General features: G+C 38.7%; 1 protein-coding gene across 1 annotated transcript in view; it reads right to left on the bottom strand.

Annotated features, from left to right (window-relative positions):
- The window catches only part of CBLB (Cbl proto-oncogene B, E3 ubiquitin protein ligase), a 127,540-nt gene extending 105,982 nt beyond the window's left edge, over window positions 1-21,558 (bottom strand). Inside the window, exons 1-2 of the mRNA XM_010148061.1 lie at window positions 21,412-21,558; window positions 12,309-12,559 (exon numbers count right to left, since the gene is read on the bottom strand). Of these exons, the coding sequence (XP_010146363.1) occupies window positions 12,309-12,559; window positions 21,412-21,558 (398 nt within the window). The remainder of the gene's footprint in view (window positions 1-12,308; window positions 12,560-21,411) is intronic.
- Window positions 21,559-21,792: the final 234 nt, after the last annotated feature.

Genomic DNA, 21,792 nt, shown 5'->3' with positions numbered 1-21,792 from the left:
TCAAACTGCTGTAACAGATATGACTCTTCTGTTCCATTATATTGGAAGGATTTAGCCACTAGATACTTTTACCATGTTACGACAGATACTAGGAGGTGGGTGTTGCCCTTTTGTTGCTTTATGTTGAGTAAACATAAGCTAACTTATTTCTGTCACATTTCAGCCATTCATTTCTTCCCTAGCTATCACCTTTCCAGTAGCTGGGGGGGGTTGGGCTTACAGGTTTCAGGAAACTATTTATGTCAAAACTCCTTTCAGTCACCCACTCTAACAGCAAAATGCATTCCCAGAAATCTCAGACTTCATAAAGGACTGATTTTTACAAGAAGCATCCAACAGTCGGTCCTCTAAGTCCATTTCAAAATGCATGTTAATATTCTAACAAACTCGGCCTATCTTTCATGTTGCCCTTTACAGTTTAACACTAGTGACGCTAAATTCGTACAGCACAAACAACTGAAAACTCTCAGAAGCCCTTTCAAAAGAGCATTTTGTGCGGGCACTTCCTCTAAGCCCCCAGAACGCTGCTGTTCAAACATGTCTCTTCCTGGCACTGGGCTGCATTAAAGATTATTTCAACGTGAACACCGGGACTCCCGAGCCTCACCCCCACACAACTGCTTCCCTCCCCCATTTTTTTCCTCTCTTCCAAGGAAAGTGGCAGAATGAGAGAAAACAAACTCCTCCTCCTCAGTGGCACTTAGACGACTCGGTAGGGCAAGGTTCCTTTCAGACAGCCATTACCGGCCTGCAGTTAATGGGACTGCACAGGCCCTGACGGGAGGACAGCTGCGTCCCAACTAGGTCACCAGCGATCCACACCACGGAACACCTCCCAGACGAGTACCGTCTCCTCACATTACTGTGCTCTGTAAGCCATTAGAGCCCCATTCTTCATAGGGCATTAATTATGGGGATTAACAGTAAAGGGAAACACATGAACAGGATGTTACGTACTTTTGTGTTTGCTTTGAATCTTTGTGTGTTTACCACAGCCGCGAATTACTGAGTAAAAAGGATATGCAGAGTTCTGAACAAAGTAATGCAATATAGTCTTCCAGTCTGCCATCCTAAAGGAGCCCATTTAGAGAAAGTATAAGGGGAGAGGATTTCAGCTAGGCAGAAAAAATTAGCTATATATGCCACATTTTCTGTATTTTCCCAATTGCTGCACAGAATGTGTATCGTTAAGTGGTAAAAACACTGAAGCATCGGCCAGTGGGAATGAGCTGTCAGTCAAATGCAGTTATAAAGTGGATTAAAAATTCATATGAAGTTAGAACAGACGCAAGCTTTCATCAGCACTCTGTCATCCACCATTACCCTGTTACTACAGCCAAAAGGTCCCAAACTTTAAATACTGATCTTTATTCTATGGATAAAGGTTATCTTTATGATATTCTTTTAATCTGTGGATTAAACAGCATAACACTTAACAGACGTAAGTGACCTACGATGACCAAGGTAACCAGTAAAAAGTCACCTAACCAGAAACAAAGCACCGATGTCCAGACGCCATTCTAACAAAAATACCAATGTGGCCTGTGATTTGTGACCCACTAAGCACTATCGAGATGACCTAGCAACTGAGTATGTACATGTTTTAGTGTTTCAGACATGAAAGGAAAATATTTCATTGAAACACTAGGGTTTTTTCCTAATATTTTAAAAACAAATACTTGGAAATAATAATAATAAAGGTAAAAACAAGCTAAGTTACAACATAGATATCTCCCTTACTGCTAGTATTAGGCGAGCAGATGTTCTTAACAGAGATTTTAATCACTTTTAATGGCAAACAGTATGTGGAGCACAGGCTCAAGGTTTGTATCAATCTCCACTCTCAGAATTTTCACACCAGGCTGTATGTTTGAACAACAGACAGAAATGTTTTCGCTGTATTTGTTGCATTGTACCTTCCTTAAACATACACGACACTTACAGAGTATTAAATACAACTTACATCTATACCCTAAGTGTACGGATGGAAGGCTTAGGTACCATATTTGCTGAAACTTACGATTTTGAGTTTGAAGAAATTGTTGATTTTCCTTCTGTCCACACTAAGCTTTCTCCAAAAGCAGCATGCAGGGAGTTTGATATTAAACCCTAAATAATGTAATCTAGTAATCATAATTTTGGGGTTTTTTTTGTTTGGTTGGTTGGTTTTTTTTAAGTTAGGTAATGACTAATCCTCTGTAGCCCCACAAACCTGTTTAAAATGTTGACATGCAAAAATCTGAAGGTGCTTCTCTTTATCTTTATGCACTCTCCCACTAGAGACTAGTTAGAATTAAAGATCTGCCCTTGGGTATACACCTGTAAGGTTACACCAATTAGCAACTGCTTTAAAAAAAAAATTAAATATTGTTCTTACAAATGTCCCTAGGTACAAGATGTTTTGTTACTGACCCTGCATTTGATACTTCCCATGACAAACATTATGACTCAGAATCAACTGAAATGAGTTCACAGCATATTCTGTTAGTGAAGGACCATTTTCCACTGAGCAGTTTGAAAACAGATGCTGATAAGTTTGTCTGTCTCATATTAATGTCCTTTAACTTGTTACAAGAGAGGCAAATTTCTTTCTCATGCAGTAATTTTTTAAACAATACAGTACTCTCAAAATCTATGTTTTGGGCAATAATAACTAGCAAATAAACATATCTCCTCTTAAAAAGAGGACAACAATATTTCCGATATGCAGCTAACAAAGGTGTTTAGAGGTTCCTTCAGGACAAATAAAGAGGTAGGCAAAAGCCTTTAGGATATCACTAATGCCTGGCACACACACAAAAAAAGGTTATTAAACTGTTTCTTTTTTCTCAGTGTAAGCAAAACTAGAATTTGTTACAGAATAATCATCTATGCAAGTTGGGGAGTGACCACAGGTTTTCTATTAAGTACGCAGGTCTCAGTTCTTCAAACAAGTTAGTCAACAGATACTAGAAGAAAAAAAAGGCTAACACTGGACCCCAGATATAACTAATCAGGCTCTGCAAGGGACACTTACTTCACTCACTTGTAACAGGTCCATGGATCCTTTTCTTTCTGCCACCAGTACCCAGGGTCTAATCCAACCCCTGCAATATGCCAAGTACTTTGAGAGAATCTAGATATTCTCCACTCTGTCCTATCAATATGAACAGATTCTGTGCAATATGTGGGGTTTGAGCACAAGACAGAGAGAGATAGCAATGCATCAGGAGTTGGTAAGACATCCATAGGTTACTTAGTATTAGAAATACTTAGTATTTCTTTCTATCAGGAAACATATTTACATTATGCAAGGTGAATGCAAAATGGGATAATATTTAAAATGTGATATGGTGGTGGATTTTATTTCTTTATACACTCCACTCAGTATCACAGAACAAATAGGGCTGTAACTATTGCTAGTGACAGCTTCACATAAGAACTATGGAATAGATAAGATAATCTTCACGTGCCTTTTTGCTACAGAAGACAGGAATCATTTACCTATTTATTGTTGCTTTAAATCTCAAAGCCATATAGTTTCACTAGGGAAGAGGAAGACATTGTTTTGTGAACTCTCCCACAATGCTATCAAATAGAGAGAAAAAAGAAATTAAATTTAATTACTTTTCCCAACTTTTCTCCTGCTGTACGTTCACAGAGCTTGCCAAAGGATCAGCTAGTAACAGTAGAGGACCAACTCATCGGTTGGGCTGTATATGTTCACAACAGAGTCCTGATACATACAACACATCAGATATTATGCTGAAATTACATCTGTGCTGCCGGACCATTCCAGAATAAAAATTGAAAGTCCTGCTACAAGAGATCCTCTTACAGGGAGACCACAGCAACCTTACTCACACAGAAATTATTTAGCTCAATCAGTGTGTTAATGTTGATTATAATCTTTCATTATATATCCCAAAAATGTTTGTTTCTTACATATCTGCTACTTTCATGTTTCTCCTTGAGTTTACTGTGTTGTATCACAGTTACATCTACCTTTACATCAGGCATAGAGAAAAACAGTGAAGTCACAACTATTATGACCAATTATTACTGAAATGAACTAACAATTGTTTGTCCACTGAAGTTCTGATCTGTCAAGATCTTTGCAAGTACATTACAAAACAGGCCAGTTCTGTAATTCCGATGTGGGAAATCTGAGCATGCTATGGTGAACACACACAATGTTTTATCACATGCTAGAGACAAATACTAAAATAGTTTCAGTAATAAATCCTTTAGCTCTACCTTGGTTGCACTCAAAAAAGAAAAATCCAAGATGTATTATTCATCTACATTACAAATGAGATAGCGATGACAGTCACCTGCCTGGTTGCTCAGTTTTATTCCTCACAGAAGATCACTTACTGATTTCTTTTTCATTTGTGTTAAGTTTACGCTTCTTTTCAGACACAGTTTAGTGCTGTTCCTTTCTGTGTGCTATTTCTCCTGTTTGTTTGGATTTTTGTTTAATTTGTATAGTTGCATTCATAGCACGTGGTCTTTTAAATAAATATCACATTTCCTTTCAAATCATGCAAATGATATTCCTGAGTTGGTTCTCAGAAAACATATGTTAAATCATTTGGAACTGGGCAATATAAAGAAAAAAAACTAACTAACATGTCAACACATTAATCTTACCAGTAGCAAAACTGTTTTACACAGACAACAGCCAACCGACTTTGTGAACTAATAATCCTTGTGCCTCCAATATCAATTAATCATATTAAAGCTTTGCCTCACACTAGAGCATGCTTTGTATTATTGTATAATCTGTAAAGACAAAATTAACTCGCGAATGTGCAGCCATGGATAAAACCCCAAGCATAGAAGGTACTCTGTATGCAACTTAATAAATAATTACACTAACTCTTTTGTGCCATTTTTAAGATGACTAAAGTAAATTCACTTCATATTGAACCAAAGAATAGAATAGGAACAAGAGAAGCTTTTTCATGTCAAATGATTACAAAATATTTAAAAATTCATTAAATTATTAGTGGTATTTCCATCCATTTTCATCTCCATCAATACCTCCTTCTGTCTCATTTGTTCTGAATCCAGTCAAACTGTGTTATTCAAAACATAATTTCACCCCTTTTCAGATTAAGGTTATTTACCACTCTGCATAGTTAAATGAAACTTTCTTTACTAAAGGTTTATGTACATAGCAAGCATGTCTTCCAGCCTGATTTTTGATCAAGCATTTTTCAGATTAAAAAAATATCACTACAGCATGTCTGCTTATAAAAACTGGCTTCACTTTACTTTCAAAGACAGGCAAAAGAGCTGCTGCTTCTATTCAGCAAGTGTACGACTTAAAGTGATCGTTCTCAACTTTCTTTTCTTTATATGATAAAAGCAGATTTTTAGTCTTCCATGTTTCTAATTTTTAATGAAAAACAATGCCACAGAACATTAGGGAAAGGAAACCATTTATTTTTATAACCTGAAATTAAAATATGTGTATATATTTAGACATACATTTTGTAAAAGTGGACACTTTCTTCCAAAAGCTTTCCCTGTGCTGCTTCTTGCATAATAAGCAGCTGCCATCCAAAGGCTAGCATGGAAGGCACCGTAAAACAAAACACCTAACCACTGAATGAATACTTCTAACACGGGGAAGCAAAGACCAGATTTCCTAAAAAGAAGCCACACCTTGAAGAGTGAATGACAAAGACCCCACAGGTCCATGACAGGAGCCCCCCTTTCTACACGTGAAAGAGCCAGTGCTGTGCGTTTAGGAGTGGGTGCTGCCTGTTCCTCGGGAAGATGCCAAAGCTGCTACCTTGGTATGATCAGCTGGACTTTCCCATACCATAGCATATAGCTCCATCCATAGCTGGCAGTCACAGCCTGCCTCCGGAAGCACGGCTGTTCCCTGCAGACCATGCAGACATGTATGGTGAAGGGAGGTGAGACACTGAGCTGTTACAAAGCAGAAACGAGTCCCAGTATCCTCACTGCCCAATCAGATAGGAGTATATCCACACCTCTGTCACCAAGACTACTGTATTTTCAGGAAACTGCCTATTCTTCCCAACCCATTTTGTCATCCTATATTACCTTCTAAAGCTGAAACGGAACAATGTAAAAAACTACATCAGCATAGATACTGCATCAGCCTCATTGTATAATCCTAGTAGTAGAATGGTCATTGGCTGTATCTCAAAAGAAATTAATATACAACACATGGAAAGTCTTGAGGATGGATTCCCCATGACTTTCTGCTTTTTGAGAGCTTACTCAGCTGCACAAAGTGGGTATAAATGTTATGGCATCTTAACTTGACAACACTGTCATATACACTTTTTACAGGTTTAAGTGATTATATGAAGTACAGCAAGGCAGGAATCAGACTGTGTGCTCCCTCACAACCAGCTGAACTCTGCTCAGATGTGACTGTCAACAGCACATTACTTTTAAGAAAATGTTTGCAATAGACCTTGCACTAACACAGAAAGTGCTGCCTGATTTGATAACAAAGTAAAAAGCAAAAGACAAAGTGCACGCATTACCCCTTGTCTACAAAACTAGATATGAATCGAGGATCTAAATCAATAATAAGAACTCACAAGCCATTATTTTTTCATTTAGGATCTTCTGTGGTTTTAAAATCCTTGTCTTCCTCTGCAATCTGAATAAATAGTTGCCTTTAAGTTATTTTGGTACTAATTCTTCCTTTGTTCTCATTTGGTAATACCCTCCCCCCCAAGCAGTGAAGAGGATCAAAAACATCTAAAAATTTAAGTATTGCCTTAGAACAACTGCAGTCACATATCCTGTTTGCATTTGTGTTGAGAACAAGCTGTCATAACACTGCCCTACCATTTGTAACCTCCACGTGTTCTCACCTGCCCTCTGCAACAAGAGTCCCTTTGTCTGAAACGCGTGTTTGCGTAACATTCCTTGTTTAATTTAGACTAGAACCAAAAATAGCAAATGGCTTGTGCTTCGCTGAATTCGCACTAAAGCTCAGTTACTCTGTTGTTTAGGTACACCAAAGGGCTTCTTAAAACTGTTTTGATTCACATCTGGTTTTACATCACATCTAAAGAACAGGTCCGGGATGAGGGTGGAAATTCTCACCATAACATAAAAGCTTCCCCCCCAAAAAAAAAAAAAATTTCATTGCATCTCCTTCTCCCATGCAACCCCATCCAGTTAGTCTCACAATCTCTCTTCCCTCAGAAAAAGCCTCTTTATCTGAGATTATTTATTGTAGCCTAGCTCTTTCTCAATTACCATGTTATGGGTTATACATTGAAAGAGAAGTGTCCTCTTTTTTCCTAGGGACAGCACAGGAGTTCAAGCAATGAGTCAACATTGCAGTAGCCTTTCAGCAGAGTAATGCAGCTTCTTTTAATAAAAACCTAGTGAAAGAACCATCTAAAAATACAGGTAAATAAATAATAGAGGAAAGGACAAATACTAGATTCCTTTGTCTCAATTCAGCAAGATTAGAATAAAGCAGTCAACATTTGATCTCTAAAACACACTGACATAGCTAAAATATAGGGGTTTACAGATCACGGATTTATGCTACGTAAAGCCTAACTGTTCAGCTCAGAATTTACTGAAGACCAAAACCTATGTAACGTGCTTGGAAAAGAGGACAAATCACAAGATTTTAAGGAGCCAGTAACATTCACCACCAGGTCACAACTTCAAATCCAATCCACTTTGGTAAAGGTTGCCATCCTCACGATCCTACAGTTACCGAGTTATCTATGTGACATTAAGCAACAGCCAAACCTGGCTCTATGAAAAGAGCCATTAACATTCTTTTCTGAACCTGTGCATTCTATTTGTCAAACAAGAAAACCATCAGCCAAAACAATCGTAACTTGTCCAAATGAAATCATCCTGAATTAAAAATACACTCTTCCTGATCCTTCTCTTCATCAACAAAATCTGCTCTGTCTGGAGACATAGACGAGTTACATGGCTAGCTAAGTTATAAACTTCCTAACTTCCCGTAAACGGCAAGCCTGTGGTACTACATGAGGGAATTCCGGGCAGCAAGATAAGCTACCTCTCACTCACCACAGGGCAGAAGCACACAAATGGCTGTTGCTGCCTGGTAGCTGACATAACTGAAGCCCATCCTGAGGCTTACCTCTGTAGGTTCTTATCAAGCCCGTATTTTTAAGATTAAGGAGGGAACGGGCCAGAAATTTCAGCAGCAGAAAGGTCTCTACCGAGAATGCTGTGTGCTGTCACGTGCCAGCTCAGGGACTTGATTCAAGAACCTTAACTGACCTCAGTTGTCAGCAGAGACTGAAGGAAGGGAAATGGAGTATTTTATAAACTCACTACCCAACATCAACAGTGGCAAAGGAGAACCTGATCTATCACGTGAACCAGAGGTGTAAGACCTCCCTAGAAGATCTAGAGAATAGAAGAATTCTGCACTAACAAAGTCATTAAGCAACCTGTAAAATCTAGAAGCATGCAATTTAAATCAAGACGCCAAATGACCAGGTGTGCGAAAGAATTTAGCGAGACTTTCAGTACAGGAACAGGTTTGCGGTCATCCTGAAGGACCTCCCTGGCTCTAACTTTGCCTACATGCACACCCCTTTCTACATCGACCCCGAAACAACCTCAGCCCTTCTCCTCTTGCCATCTTTATCTGTACTGCCCACTACTTAGGAAATACCCACCTTTCAACTTCTGCAACACCACTTAAAATCAAGTAGCCAACTAATTTTGGCCAAACCAAGCAGCATTTAAGAGATTATTAAAAATCACTATACACTCTAGTTTTATACTTTTCTTCTTCTCCTCATATAAAGAGCACATAGCAGAAGGCATGCAATATTCAAAACAGACAATGCACAAGTTCCATCTCAAGATGCATTCTTCCAAGGACAAGATTTACAGATAAGCACAGGCAAGCTCACACTTGTCTCCATTACTAAGAACCAGCTGTTAGCCATGAAGACTACTGTCCAGCATCTTGAATGAACCCAAATGTAATCTCCCCATTGCCCCTTCATTCCTCCTCTATAGTTCTTATTGTAACTTATGTGCTTGATTTCTACACCTGGCTAACATACTTGTCTGAAAAAACTGCCAGCCTACAAAGCTTTTATTTTTTCTGGATGCATAATTCTGGAATGCAGCAAGTCAAAAGGAAGTTTGGACTTCACAGAAATGATGCCTTCCAGCTTTAGTCTGCTTTCCAATAAACAACAAAGAAAAAAAAAATCCCACACCCAAAAATGCCATATCCTCAAAGACACAGGAAGCCTTTTTAGAAGAGCAGATGCACCTGAACCAGTAATTTTAATAAGCCTGTTAATATCCTTTAAAGAGTAAATTCTGCAACAACCTAAAAAAAAAAAATCATGCACAGAAAAACAACAGCCTACGTCTAGTACAGCTTACAGAATTTATAGAACATTATCTCTTACTTCATCAAGGGGACCACGAGAGGACAGAATTTTATACTAGACACCATACCCAGAAGGTAGATGCAATTCATACACAACAAACAAACTTGTAAGCCACATTTTCTCTGCTTAGCAAGGCTTACCCCAAGAAGTACAGAATGACAGCACCATCTAATCTTAAACAGCTATCATAGGTGTTTGACACGGAACACAGGATAAGAGAGCCAACACCACCATAATGTAGCCATGATCTGACCGATTTGCTATCTTGTTTCATCCACAGGATCTTTGAGAACTAAAATTCATGACAAATTCTTCACAACAGAGTAATTTTGGTGTCATCAGACAAAAAATCACATGTATATTGCCACTGGTTCCTAAATGTACCTAAACAAAATGTATTGAACAACCCTAACATGTTAGAAGTATACCAAATATATGTACAGAATGCTTCCAAGTGCAGCCTGTTTCTCTTTTTCATGATGACCTTTTATCCAGAAACCACAGAGATACTAACAGAAAACAAAACAGAAATGTAAGATTGCAAACCACTGAAACTGGCTAGTTGTCAGAGAGGCTTTTGACTTGCCTTTTTTAAAACTGACTATACTTCAATTTTACAGTCATTTTAGAAACACCTTCAGAAACACTTCATTTAGACAATCACTCCAATGTTTGGCATTATAACACTAAAAAACAGCGTACTTAGATTAAAGCAGGCACATTTGGATGCCAATAAGCTAAAAACATTAACAGCTCCTTTTACTAACTTAGCGAGAATTAACAGGATTAAGTATGCTGAAGCACTGCAGAGCAAACAGGTACCTTGTCATAGGGCTCAGGAGAAAGGTGTACATTAATCCAACTTTAAAACTAGGACACACATACAGATAAAACATCACCAGTAGATGAAAGAGGATGCACTGACGTCACAAAGATGTAGACTTTAACTTACAGTGGCATGAATTGTTGGACAATACTTGCACACTTTTTTTGTTGTTATTTAAGCATTCTTGCTGTATGTCAGAATACAGTTTGTACAGGAAACACTACTAACAATTTTAGCACAGGAGAAACATTTCTATTGCACCCCCTTCCTCAAGCTTCAAACTCCATTGGTCAGGCAAAATAATATTGTTCTCACCTTCTGAAATACAAGTACAATAACTACTAACTTAAGTAGTTATTGTGATCCAGTGCACTTCATTGTTGTTTTAAAACCCTTCCTTTCCAATCATCCCACAAGAACGGCCCAAATAAATGACAGTAAATATGCTAACTGCACCTTCTTCAGAAACTGTTTGCTTCAGACAGAGACATCCTTATATCACCACTGTTAAGCCTTATGCAGGAAGTGAAGTGGGTAATTGGAAAGAACAACTCTAGCAACCCGATACCATTACTAAGACGGTTTGACTGTACAGAGCATAGAGCAGACTGAGAAAGTGACACAAACTGGCTTTAATTTAATGCTAACTGTAAGCAAAGCTGTAAGTAAATCTGGGCTTCATACAACATAGGGAAGTCAAAATAAAACCTGTTTACATAATGCAACCATTTATGTCAAATTTCCCTTGCCATAAAAAGTACTTATTTCCTTTGCAACACAATGACTTCTGTGCATACAACAAATGGGATATAAAAAAAAGAACCCAGAGGCTCAGTGCTGAATAACTCTTCCAAGGTTCTGGTAAGAACACTTCTACAGTGAAAACGTTCCTTTACATACTTACGAATTCAAACACAAAAAACATTCATCAAAGTCTTTACCCATCACTAAAATGATTCCAACTGTGTATTTTGCTCCTCCTAGGCAAGTTGCTGCAAATGGATTCACAATTGGGCAGTCTTTAAGTACTTAAAAAAAAAAAAATCCTTAAACATTAAGCAAGCTTCAGACCCTCTGTCACGCACAGGAGACCTGCACAGTATCTTGAATTGCTGTAATTATTGCCAAATATCTGGGAGGAACACATGTGTAGATCAAGCACAACACCAGTGACATTTACAAGACTGTAGATACTTCACTGCTTTTACCAATACTTACACCAGCTGTAAAACTATACCACAGCCCTGCCACTGAGCTCAGGTGCAGACAGAATGGCAGGGATTCAATCCTCCCTTCACTTCCTCTCTACCTCCTGTTCCCCACTATCTCCTTTAAAAAGGGGAGACTCTGGAAACAGCACCGTATCTTTTGTTTGATTAGATTTAAAGATAGACCACACATGGCAGAGTCCAATTGCCACAACGCTGCTGTACCCCTTCCCGACACAAAACTGCAAGAACAAGGTTTTCTCGAAACATCATTCTTACAATAATAGGTAGTAAAATCAAATCACCCACCACCAAGACTACACGTAAAGTGGGCATTAAGCCCCACTATTAAAACTGAACCACTGCAAATCAGGAATACATTAGGTTTCTGAAAAGTCTTCTCAGCAGCAAACTAACATTTCCATCACCTTGTGTTATCATCACACAGTATCTCAGAAATGTGGATATTGCTTTGCTCCATTTCATCACTCGTGAAAGCTGTAAGTCAACATCCATCATGGCTCCCACAGTTTTAAGAACTGAGGTAGGGAGGTCAAGCTCAATCCAAGTAACAGTCAATCTCTCTCTACCAGGAGGAAGAACTACATATTGTAAGACCCTGTGAACAAGTAATTACAATGAAATTAATGTTTTATGAAGGAAATGCACTTGGTTTTAAAGGTCACCAAGTGACAGATAAGAGCACACGGTGTAACAAATCCAGCAAATTACTGATTGACCTGCAGGGTCAATGAATCCAAACAATAAGTACTTCTGCTTTTCAAATAATTAAAAAGCCACAACACAATGGCTGCAGACAGAGTGTTAAGAATGCAGACAGGCCAGACAATCTACTTCATATTTAAATATTTCACTTACCTGTCCTGTGACTGCTCCTCATACATTCTTTCCTTTCCTTCTTTGAAGAGTCTTATAGCCCGTTTCGATTTTTTCATGAGACTGTCAATGTAGATTTTAAAATATTCATTCTCACTGAGTTGTGCAAGTTTCTGGTTGTCATCATATTTGCTCAGTATAAGTCGCAAATGTTGATAAGTGTCAGGTAAAATGTCAAGTATGTAAGGTGGGCTGTTCTTGAGTTGAAGCTTTGGGTTTTGGCACAACCTTACCTATCAGCAAAAAAAAAAAAAAAAAAAAGAGCATGTAAAAGAAAAGTAACAGGTTGGGGCAAAAACTGATCTGACATCTTAATATTAATAGGTGTAAGCAGACTTCTCTAACCTACAGGCAAAAAGAACTAAATCCTACTTGATTCATGTTCCATGAAATCCCAACATAGTCTCTAGTGTCAAAGGGTGTAAAATCTAACTCATTCCCATCATAGCTATAAAAAGCAAACAAGCTTACTTACAGAGTTTGGGGTTTGCTTTTAAGGTAAGAATGTCTTTGCCTGCCTAATACATACTAAGGAGCATATTATCAAGACAGTATGTAACTGATGCCAAGAGCAGTAGTTTCAAACAGACCTGTTTGCTCCAGGTGAACTTCCTTACGGATGTTTAAATGTATATTAGGAACTGACACTATAAATTATCTTGTCATCTCCTGGCACTCTCTTGTCTCTATCCAACAATGTAACTTCCTAGAACCTATAGGAATTTAAAGTCTGAGAGGTCTACACATACAAAAATGGTCTGAATGTTGTCATGGTTCAAAAGCTACAGGCTACGACAGAAATTAAGTCACTCACAAACAGGTATCATAAAGCAGGAAACAAAACATTATAAAGTCAATGTTTTCCAGTTCATGGTTCTAACAGAAGATAACATCTCAATGGACTTGGAATAATCATGTTCCTATATGGCACAAAAATTAATTTTATATATATACATTACTTAAAAGAATAAGCCTCAGATGGATTGCACACCTCTATTTGAATCTAGTCTCCACTGGAAACTTTTCTGGAAGAAGGTGGTACTGCTTTTGTTTCCTGAACTTACACAAACTTAGAGTAACTATCTCCTGGCTACCTAAATGCTCTGGTAGTCCATTCTGTAACGTCCTGTACTAGAAAGCAAGAGTGATCGAAACTAATGGGTAGTTTTTGAGTGCTATTGCACTGAGCTATCCACACTCTGCTAAACCACTGCAGAGGGACACATTCTAGACATGTGTGCAGAGCTGTACATATGCAAATACTTACAAAAGAATTAAGTCCATGTGGTATAAAGTTTTATGGGTATCATTTGGAGATCGCCACATTATATATTAGTGACTTTGACATTCTTCTGAAGTAACTAACGAGGCCGTAAAAACATCTTAATACTGCTGAGAGCAGACTTCTATTCCTACTAACACATCAACTTCAAAAAGTGCAGTCTTGAGCATTTCTGGGGCAGGAAGGGGAACAAACTTGTATCCTGTAACATTCACCTCTCTGAACTCAAAGCTGTATTGCTATTGCTAAGCCCTCCTTCGATTTCTAGATTTACACCATTCAGTGGCTTAAGACTGCTGCCACTAGCAAATCCTCATGCACCATGAAGAGCAAAGCAAACGCGTAACTGTTGGTTTTTCCTCCCCAAAACATACATGCAAAAACACACGAGGCAATTAGATTTAGGTAACTGGGGTCATAGTTAGAAAAGTGGAGACAGAGGAGTGGACAAAAGTCAGGCACGATCAAGTTTTAAAAAAAAGAAGTCTAGCACCATGATAAGAATGAAAACTCATCACTGCTACTGACGCAGTGTCTTTAAAACATGACATTTGCAACAGCTCGCCTCATTTCACTGATCCACTGTCACTTTAGTAATTTCTATTATTCTTTCACCTACTAGACCAACGAAAGACCAGAAACCCTTCTGATGTGCTGCAGGACAGGCCTTCACACAGAGAAAATGACCACCTCAGTAGGAAACAAAACGACAGCAGATGAGTGCAGGCAAATAGGAGTACATGAGCACACCACCATATAAACAGCAGAGAAAAGTTTCAAGGCAAGATCTAAAATAATTCAGTGGCTCATAAAGGAATTTCTCCTAAGTTGAGGAAGAAGCTGGAAAGAAACAAAAAAATAAAAGAAAGCATGAAGATGTTCGGTCATCTCTTCATCAGGTGATGAAGTCTCGAACTGCAATCCATAACTGCAAAAAGTGAGACAGCAAGAGAATTTGAAACGGAAAATAACTGGTTTATATTTCATGTGATAAAGAGAAGGTTACCAGGATAAAATAAATGACAACACGGTCCAGAGTCATGGGTTAGGAGACGCCTGCAGCAGCATTCTCAAAGAATAAAGGTTGGATATGATGGCAGTCTTTCAAGGTCAGAAAAGCAAACCTGAACTTACTGATACACAAAACAGCAACTGCATGGACTGATGCAGAAGGTTGTACTTGTCTGTGAATCACATCTTAATCAAAGATTCAGACACAATTTTTAAAAGAGCAGTTCAAGTAAAGGAGTTGCCTGAGTGAAGGCAGGATGATGCTATCACCCCAGAAGATCAAGAAAGGGACTAACAAGAGACGCATATGAGGGAGATTAACCATTTTCTTTTGGTTATGATGATGTTGACAGCTAGAATTCTTTAAGGAGATTTCAGAAACATAAGCAAAGCATTTTACGTGTGTAGACAGATCTAAAGATCATCCATGCAGAGACATACATGATTTTTTTTTTTTGTAGAAGTCAGAAGTGGAATCCCAAAGACAGAAGTGAAAACCTTATGAAAAACAGACATTTTTCATCTGAACTTCTGTTCTCTGTGACTTCTGATTTAGTGAAAACATGAAACGAGATTGACATTCTCCCAAAGCCAACTACAGATGACATAAATCGGTATCACTGGTTAGGCATTACAAATTCTGGAGCAACAAGCACAAGAAAAAAAAAAAAAAACAGCTGAAAAGAGGAAAAAACTTCAGGGGAAAAGTCAGCAATGAAGGCAGACCACAAGCAGAGAAGGCTGCAATCATTCTGAAATGCTTATTTATCCTAACTTAAATCTCATAATCAAAGAATTCATTCTCCATCTGAATTCGTCTTTTCGATGAGATGTGCCAATATGCAGAGTAAGTGGTTTTCTCATACATTAAAAATATAAAAGCAGGAAAAATATCATTAAAAATATAAAAACAGGAAAAAAGCAAATTTCTTATGCTGGTTGGTGTATTTTCACTCAACAGTTGGTCCATTCAACTACATAAAAAGAACATCCAGTTATAAAGAAGAATTAGTTTCTCTTTCAGATGTTCTAGAAAGTGTCCAGTGTCATTACATACAGTCATACACATCAAAACAGGATCTTGTGGTCATTATGGTTTACAAGGCTTCACCTTCTGCTGAATTTTAGAGAGATAAACACAGCACATTGCTAGAACCTTCAACTCCAGAACCAGCCTGTAAGAAAGTCATACAAAAAATGCTACAGTACAACTCAAGTAGTCTAATGCATTCTCCTTGAAAAAATGCCAAGATTTAGTTCAAGTCAGTGACCCAGTGAAGCAGTACAAGACTTTCCTCACTTTACAGCATACACAAGGTTTCAGTCCAAAGGAAGTGAGTTTGTAAAGAGATGGCTGGTAAACCATATGGTTTTCAGAGTCAGGATGTCCTGACACGTACCACAGCGGTTCACAATTAGAAGTAAGCACTAAGAAATGACATCGGCTGACGCAAAAGATTCACCAATGCACCAGAAATGTCCCACATACCTTTCCTCAAAAGAAAACAGGACTCAAAGCAAAACAAAACAAACAGAAAAGAAAAAAAGGCAACCAAAAATAAAGATCTCCATATTGCACTTTACAAAGCAACCCTCACCAACACTTGAGGAGCGGACATGAATCATATCACTGTGTGATTTGTGTATTGTTATGACTGGAAGTAAACATGTATATATTTAGCAAGCCTTCAGTCTAAAAAATGAAAAGCAGTCAGTCAGCAAGTTAGTAAGAAATGTCTCTTCTCACTGAGATAAACTGAGACAAAGCTAAGCTCCTTTTCACTACCTCACTTAGGGTAAATCCAAGTATTTACTCCAGAATCACAGAACCAATAGTTCTTCACAATCAGAATCACACTCTAAGGCATCACCCTGATCTACCAGAATGATTCTGAAACAGTTAATTCAGGAACTTCCAGACAAGCTTAGTCTAGTGTCTATGGAAAAAAAACACCAATTCCCTCTTCTCCCCTCTCCACTCTCTCCCCTCCCCCACTGCTCGTAACATTTTTGAAGATATTTGACTTAAATTATAAGACATTACTTCACAGCATCTTCAGAGACTAGAGTAAGAGATACCTATTGAATTTAGACAATTAATTTCTTACAGAAAACTGTTATCTTCTATTCAGTTTTTAAAGCAAACAATAAAGTTGAAAGCCCTAGACTGCTTTGACAAAAGAACTTTTATTCAAGCAAAGCATAGCAGCCCTAACACAATCTGTTTAAACACCTAATGCTACTCAAAGACAATACAAGGAAAGTAACACAACTAAACCAGAGTAAGTATCTCATGAGTGGGACATCCGCTAAACACTGTTTTCAGCGGCAGTGAATGGACCAGAACAATCAGAGCATGAGTGCTCACACACTTCCAAAATTACAGTTCAAAACCGTCTACTGAACTGGCATCTTCCATTACCCAGGGCAAAAAAAGTCAGCCACTGACACAACACAGCGTAAAGGTAGCTCTGCACTAAGATACCATAACAATTCTCCAGAAACCCCACACACACAACAATACCAACATTGAATTCTGAAGAACTTAACCAGGGAGGGGCTAATCAGGAAAATGGATGGAATCTGAACATGGTGCTCCTTCGCTATATGCCCCTCTGCCAGAAATTACATTAAATCCATGCATTTTGTTTTCCACAGAAAGATGAGCTTCCTTTCCGAAAGAACCCTTCTTGTCAAAATGTAAGTAGAGGTGATTGATCACCGCCCTTTCAGCTGAAGATACAGTAGGTGCTTGTTCAACAGCTATCGCACTGCAACTGTGCCATATGCTTCCAAACTGGAGGAATAAGCAATAATGATGCTGATGCTACATAAGCACAAGGACAGCTGACTTTGGAGGGTCATTTATGCTTTCTTCGGACTAGAAAAAAAGAGATGTTGCAAAGGGTAACCAACAGCACACACAGTTTCAACTGCTGTGCTCTGTATACTCATATAGACACTGTTGAAAACTTGGATACTGACAAATGTTAAAGAAAACCACATTACTAAGTTACAGAGGTAGTACAGCTTTTACTCACTCAGTCAACAGCTCTAATTTGCTCTTAGGTAACTACTAAATAGCAAAACAAATTGCCATCCCCATTTATATTGTCAAACAACTGGGTGGGCCATGACAGAGCACCCAAACAGTTTAGACAATATTGTTAACATTCACAGCAGAAAACAGAATTATTTTCAGGCCCAATAAGAGTACTGAAAAGTGATTGTGAGTTGCTGGAATATTCCCATTTTAAAAAAAAATCCTGTTCAGAACGTGTCACGATTTTATCAGCTTGAAAACCACAACAGTAAAGTGTGCACAACAGTACTGCCAAATCTAAAGAGCCCAAGCAGTAAAAATTAACTGAACTACTCCCATGTTTACATAATAGGCATTCTCTCCCAAAGTTGTTCAAGATAACCGTTATCCTTTAATAATAATACACGGCTAGTTTCTAGGTTTTAAAATCATTAGGTTTAGAATCTCAGAGAAAAAAATCCCATGCAATTTATGCATAGTTTAAAAGAAGACTTGAGTTACTTGTTAAGTGTTATTTTTTCATTTATTTATAGGATATGAAATTTCTAAAATACACATCGTGTTTTAAAAGCCATAGTTCGCTTGCTAGAAGTTCAAAGATACACGGTCAACTTTCTTACACAATGCACTGGAAAGCAGGGCTAGCCTTCCAACCCATAAGAGGAATATTATTCTTTGCATTGCAAAGGAATTAACCAAAATATTTTTGGTTCTTGATGGTAAAGCTACTGCTTACCCATGAGAAAAGCAGCAAGGAAATTGAATATGGCTGCTAATAGCTGATGCCTCTTTAAAAATGCAGTTAGTATTGTAAATTCATATAAAAAAAGACATACGAGTAAACCTCAAAAACTACAGATCCCAGGGGATGAAGTACACACAGGAAGATACACATATAAGAGAGACAGGTAACATTTTGCATTCACTGATTACTTAGAACAAGAATTTTTTTTTCTGATTCCCTGAAAGTACGTTGCTTACAGTAACTTTTCCAAACAGAGCTCTAACCAGGAGCACTGTCTCAAAGTTCTGGTCTCCTAAGGAACTCTTTCAAAACCCTTGGTTTTTTCAAACTAGTAACAGAAGTTTGAAGGGAAGACACTAAAGCAGAACTGCAACCTCTGCCTATTCTAACAGCCAAAGCATTAGCCCATGAAAAAGAAACATTACCATGAAATCTGAACAACTCCTAAGCATGATGTACAACCAATTCTACACAGAGAAGCATGCACAGTATCTAAGTAGCCAAAACTTTTACACACACCACAAAACCACTCTCATAGTATAGTTCTTACAGAGTAGCAATAGTTGTAGTATTGGTTAATCCCTTATAGTTGAATAAAAATTATTCATACAGAAGTCTAATCTGCCAAAGGAGGAAATTAGAGAAAGAAATGAAGGAAAGGTAAAGAATGGCAGTTTTAAGAAAGAAACATAAACCATGAACTATTGAGCTCTGCCCCTAGTTTTTAAGGCCACTCTTTTTTCATCCTTTGGTCAAGATAATAGCTTAGCTTTGTTTCCATTCTCCCTTTCCCTTATATCTTTAGAATGGGAGAAAACTTTAGCTACCTCACTGCAGCAAAAAGATGGTTACCACAGCTTTTGTAGTTAAAGAATAAACAAGGATAATGACTGTTATTACAACAAGCAAAATAGACCTCAATGCCACAATCTTATCATGGGTGTCACCCCACCGACTTTGCAGAGCCTACCACCTTTCACTAGGTATTAATTTGATCAGTGACCCACCACAGGAATCAGCTGGAGGACAAACTCCAGAAATGGGATTTGAAACAACAGTCAAATTGAGCAGGTTTCTATTTCTGATTTTAATCCCTGGTTTTGATCTAGGCAGAGGAGAAAATGACCTTCCTGCGCCTACTGCCACATGAGGCTGAGAGACTTGTTAATGTGTTTGCCAACATATTAAATTTGCTTAAACACATCCTTCCACTATAAGCACCAAATGTTAAAAACTGAAGCAGCAAGCTACAGCATTCTCACTCTGTGACATCACCCTGTCTGGTATACTTTAATATAATTTGGAAATAAAACTTGATTAACTGAGAGCAGCTTAAAGAGGATGCATTAAAGATCCAAATTGAGGACACTTATCCAGTAAAATGAAAAAGGAAGCACCGCACAATATCCAGCCTTTCCAGTGACTTCTGTGGAACAGGCCTTACTGGCTGTTCAATGTTCTGCTGTAACAGTTACACACAGAGTTACCCTGTATTAGCTGAGTAAATACAATCCACAAGCCCAAGCAGTGGGGTTAAGATTTTCTAGTAACCATGAATACACAAACCAACCAGGGGACAGCCTTACCATACAGATTTGTAAGTGGCCTGACACAGGGTGAAATTAAGGTGTACATTCCCCACGTGGTTTCAACAATGACAAACCTGGTTTCCAAGTCAAAAACTTCCTTCTACTGAAGAGTTCCTGCTTCCAAGTATTTATACTTAAAGTTCTTATTACATGCTGCTCCTGTTTACAGCATCCTGATCATTAACAGGGAAATGTCAACAAAGTCTTTGTGATAATAACCATTTCTATCGAGGCTTGGTTTTAAGTTTATCATCATCTCCAGAAATTGAGGTGGAAATACAGATGCTATTCTTGGAGCATTAAAAAGGAGAGTATAAAAGGACTTAACCAAATACTTTGAAATTGCCACTTTCCAAGGCATATAACATGAAGTTATGTCCACCACATAACAACTTACAAACTTTAAGAAATGTTAAACATCCGCATTTTACAAGAGCCCCAAGGAAAGCAAAGAGTTACTCTAATTTATGAAGAATGACAGAGTTAAAAACTGGTAACTCCCTTGCCATACAGACCAAAGGCTAACAGGTAGTAATCCTCACTCCCCAGTAATTTCAAGAGGAAACTCTCAAGTATCACCACATTTGCAGAACGGAGGGCCTCCACCACCTGAATGGTTATCTGTGGTATAATCAAACTGGTCCTAACACTGGTAAGGAACTCTTCCAACTAATCTCATCAAACTAGCTGTCATTTTGCATAATACTAAACAAAATGTATCAGGCTGGTGCAGATAACTATAAGATTTAAAAAAACTATGGTCTATCCCCCCACTTCCTGAAAAATGAGTTTCAGTACAGTGTATTTCTAGTTTCAAAATGAAGAGTAGAAGTACTTAAAAATCATTAAAATGCAGAACACACCCTTAAGAGTTAGGCATGCCATACTAATCTGTTTACTAAACTGACAAGAGTGACATCCCCCAGTCCCCACGCACATTCCTAAAAGCACAAACGTATCTACGTTGCCATCACCAGAATGTCTCACAGCACAATTAGCTCAGCCGAAGTTTCCTACTTCAGAGGTCTTGTTCGCAGACTAGCAATGTGATCCCACACGAAACACACAGAATATGTGATTACAAGTCTAAGTTAAGCAGCTTTTCCTTAGGACAGCTCTTCAAGTTTGAGTCATTTTAAAGGATCTGAAAATAACAATAGCCTAAGGCAAACACACACATTTGTTTTCCCTCCGAAAACCAAGATTAAAAAAAAAACATAGCCAGAGGCCACAAGGGAAAAAAAAAAAAGAAGACAGACTAATAGCTCTTAAATAAGCTAAACTAAGTCCCCTCACTCCCGAGGCACAGAGCAGCAGCGCGGTCGGAGCCGCACGGAGACACCGTCCCCCCCCGCGTACTTACACAGCCCCATCCTTCCCCGTGCGCGCCTCCGCGGAGGCAGGCGGACACTCACCACCTTGTCCATGAGCTTCCAGGTCTTCTCCACAGTCCTGCGGTCGGCAGCTGCCTGCTTGGGGGGGCCCACGGCATCCTGAATGGCATCGATGAAGCCCAGGATCCGTCCCTTGCGCGGGTTCCGACCGTTGAGGGAATTGGCCATCTGGGAGCCAAGCTGGCCGCAACGAGAGAGAAACAGGGGCTCACAAGGTGCTCCGCGCACATCTCGCCACGGAGCCCGCGAGGCAAAGCTTCCTTCTCCGCGGGCAGGAAAGGGCAAGGCCGGGGCACGTTTAGGAACAAGTTTAACTTTTCACCACAAACAGCGTAACCCCACCTGGCCCGAGTTTACACCGGCAGAAGCGCTCCCGGATTTATTATCAACACCGACAGGCGG

This window comes from Eurypyga helias, unplaced genomic scaffold (genome assembly GCF_000690775.1).
Source record: "Eurypyga helias isolate BGI_N326 unplaced genomic scaffold, ASM69077v1 scaffold8533, whole genome shotgun sequence".
Taxonomy (NCBI): Eukaryota; Metazoa; Chordata; class Aves; order Eurypygiformes; family Eurypygidae; genus Eurypyga; species Eurypyga helias.
The sequence above is the reverse complement of the archived record's forward strand: the minus strand, read 5'-3'. Positions and strand labels throughout refer to the sequence as shown.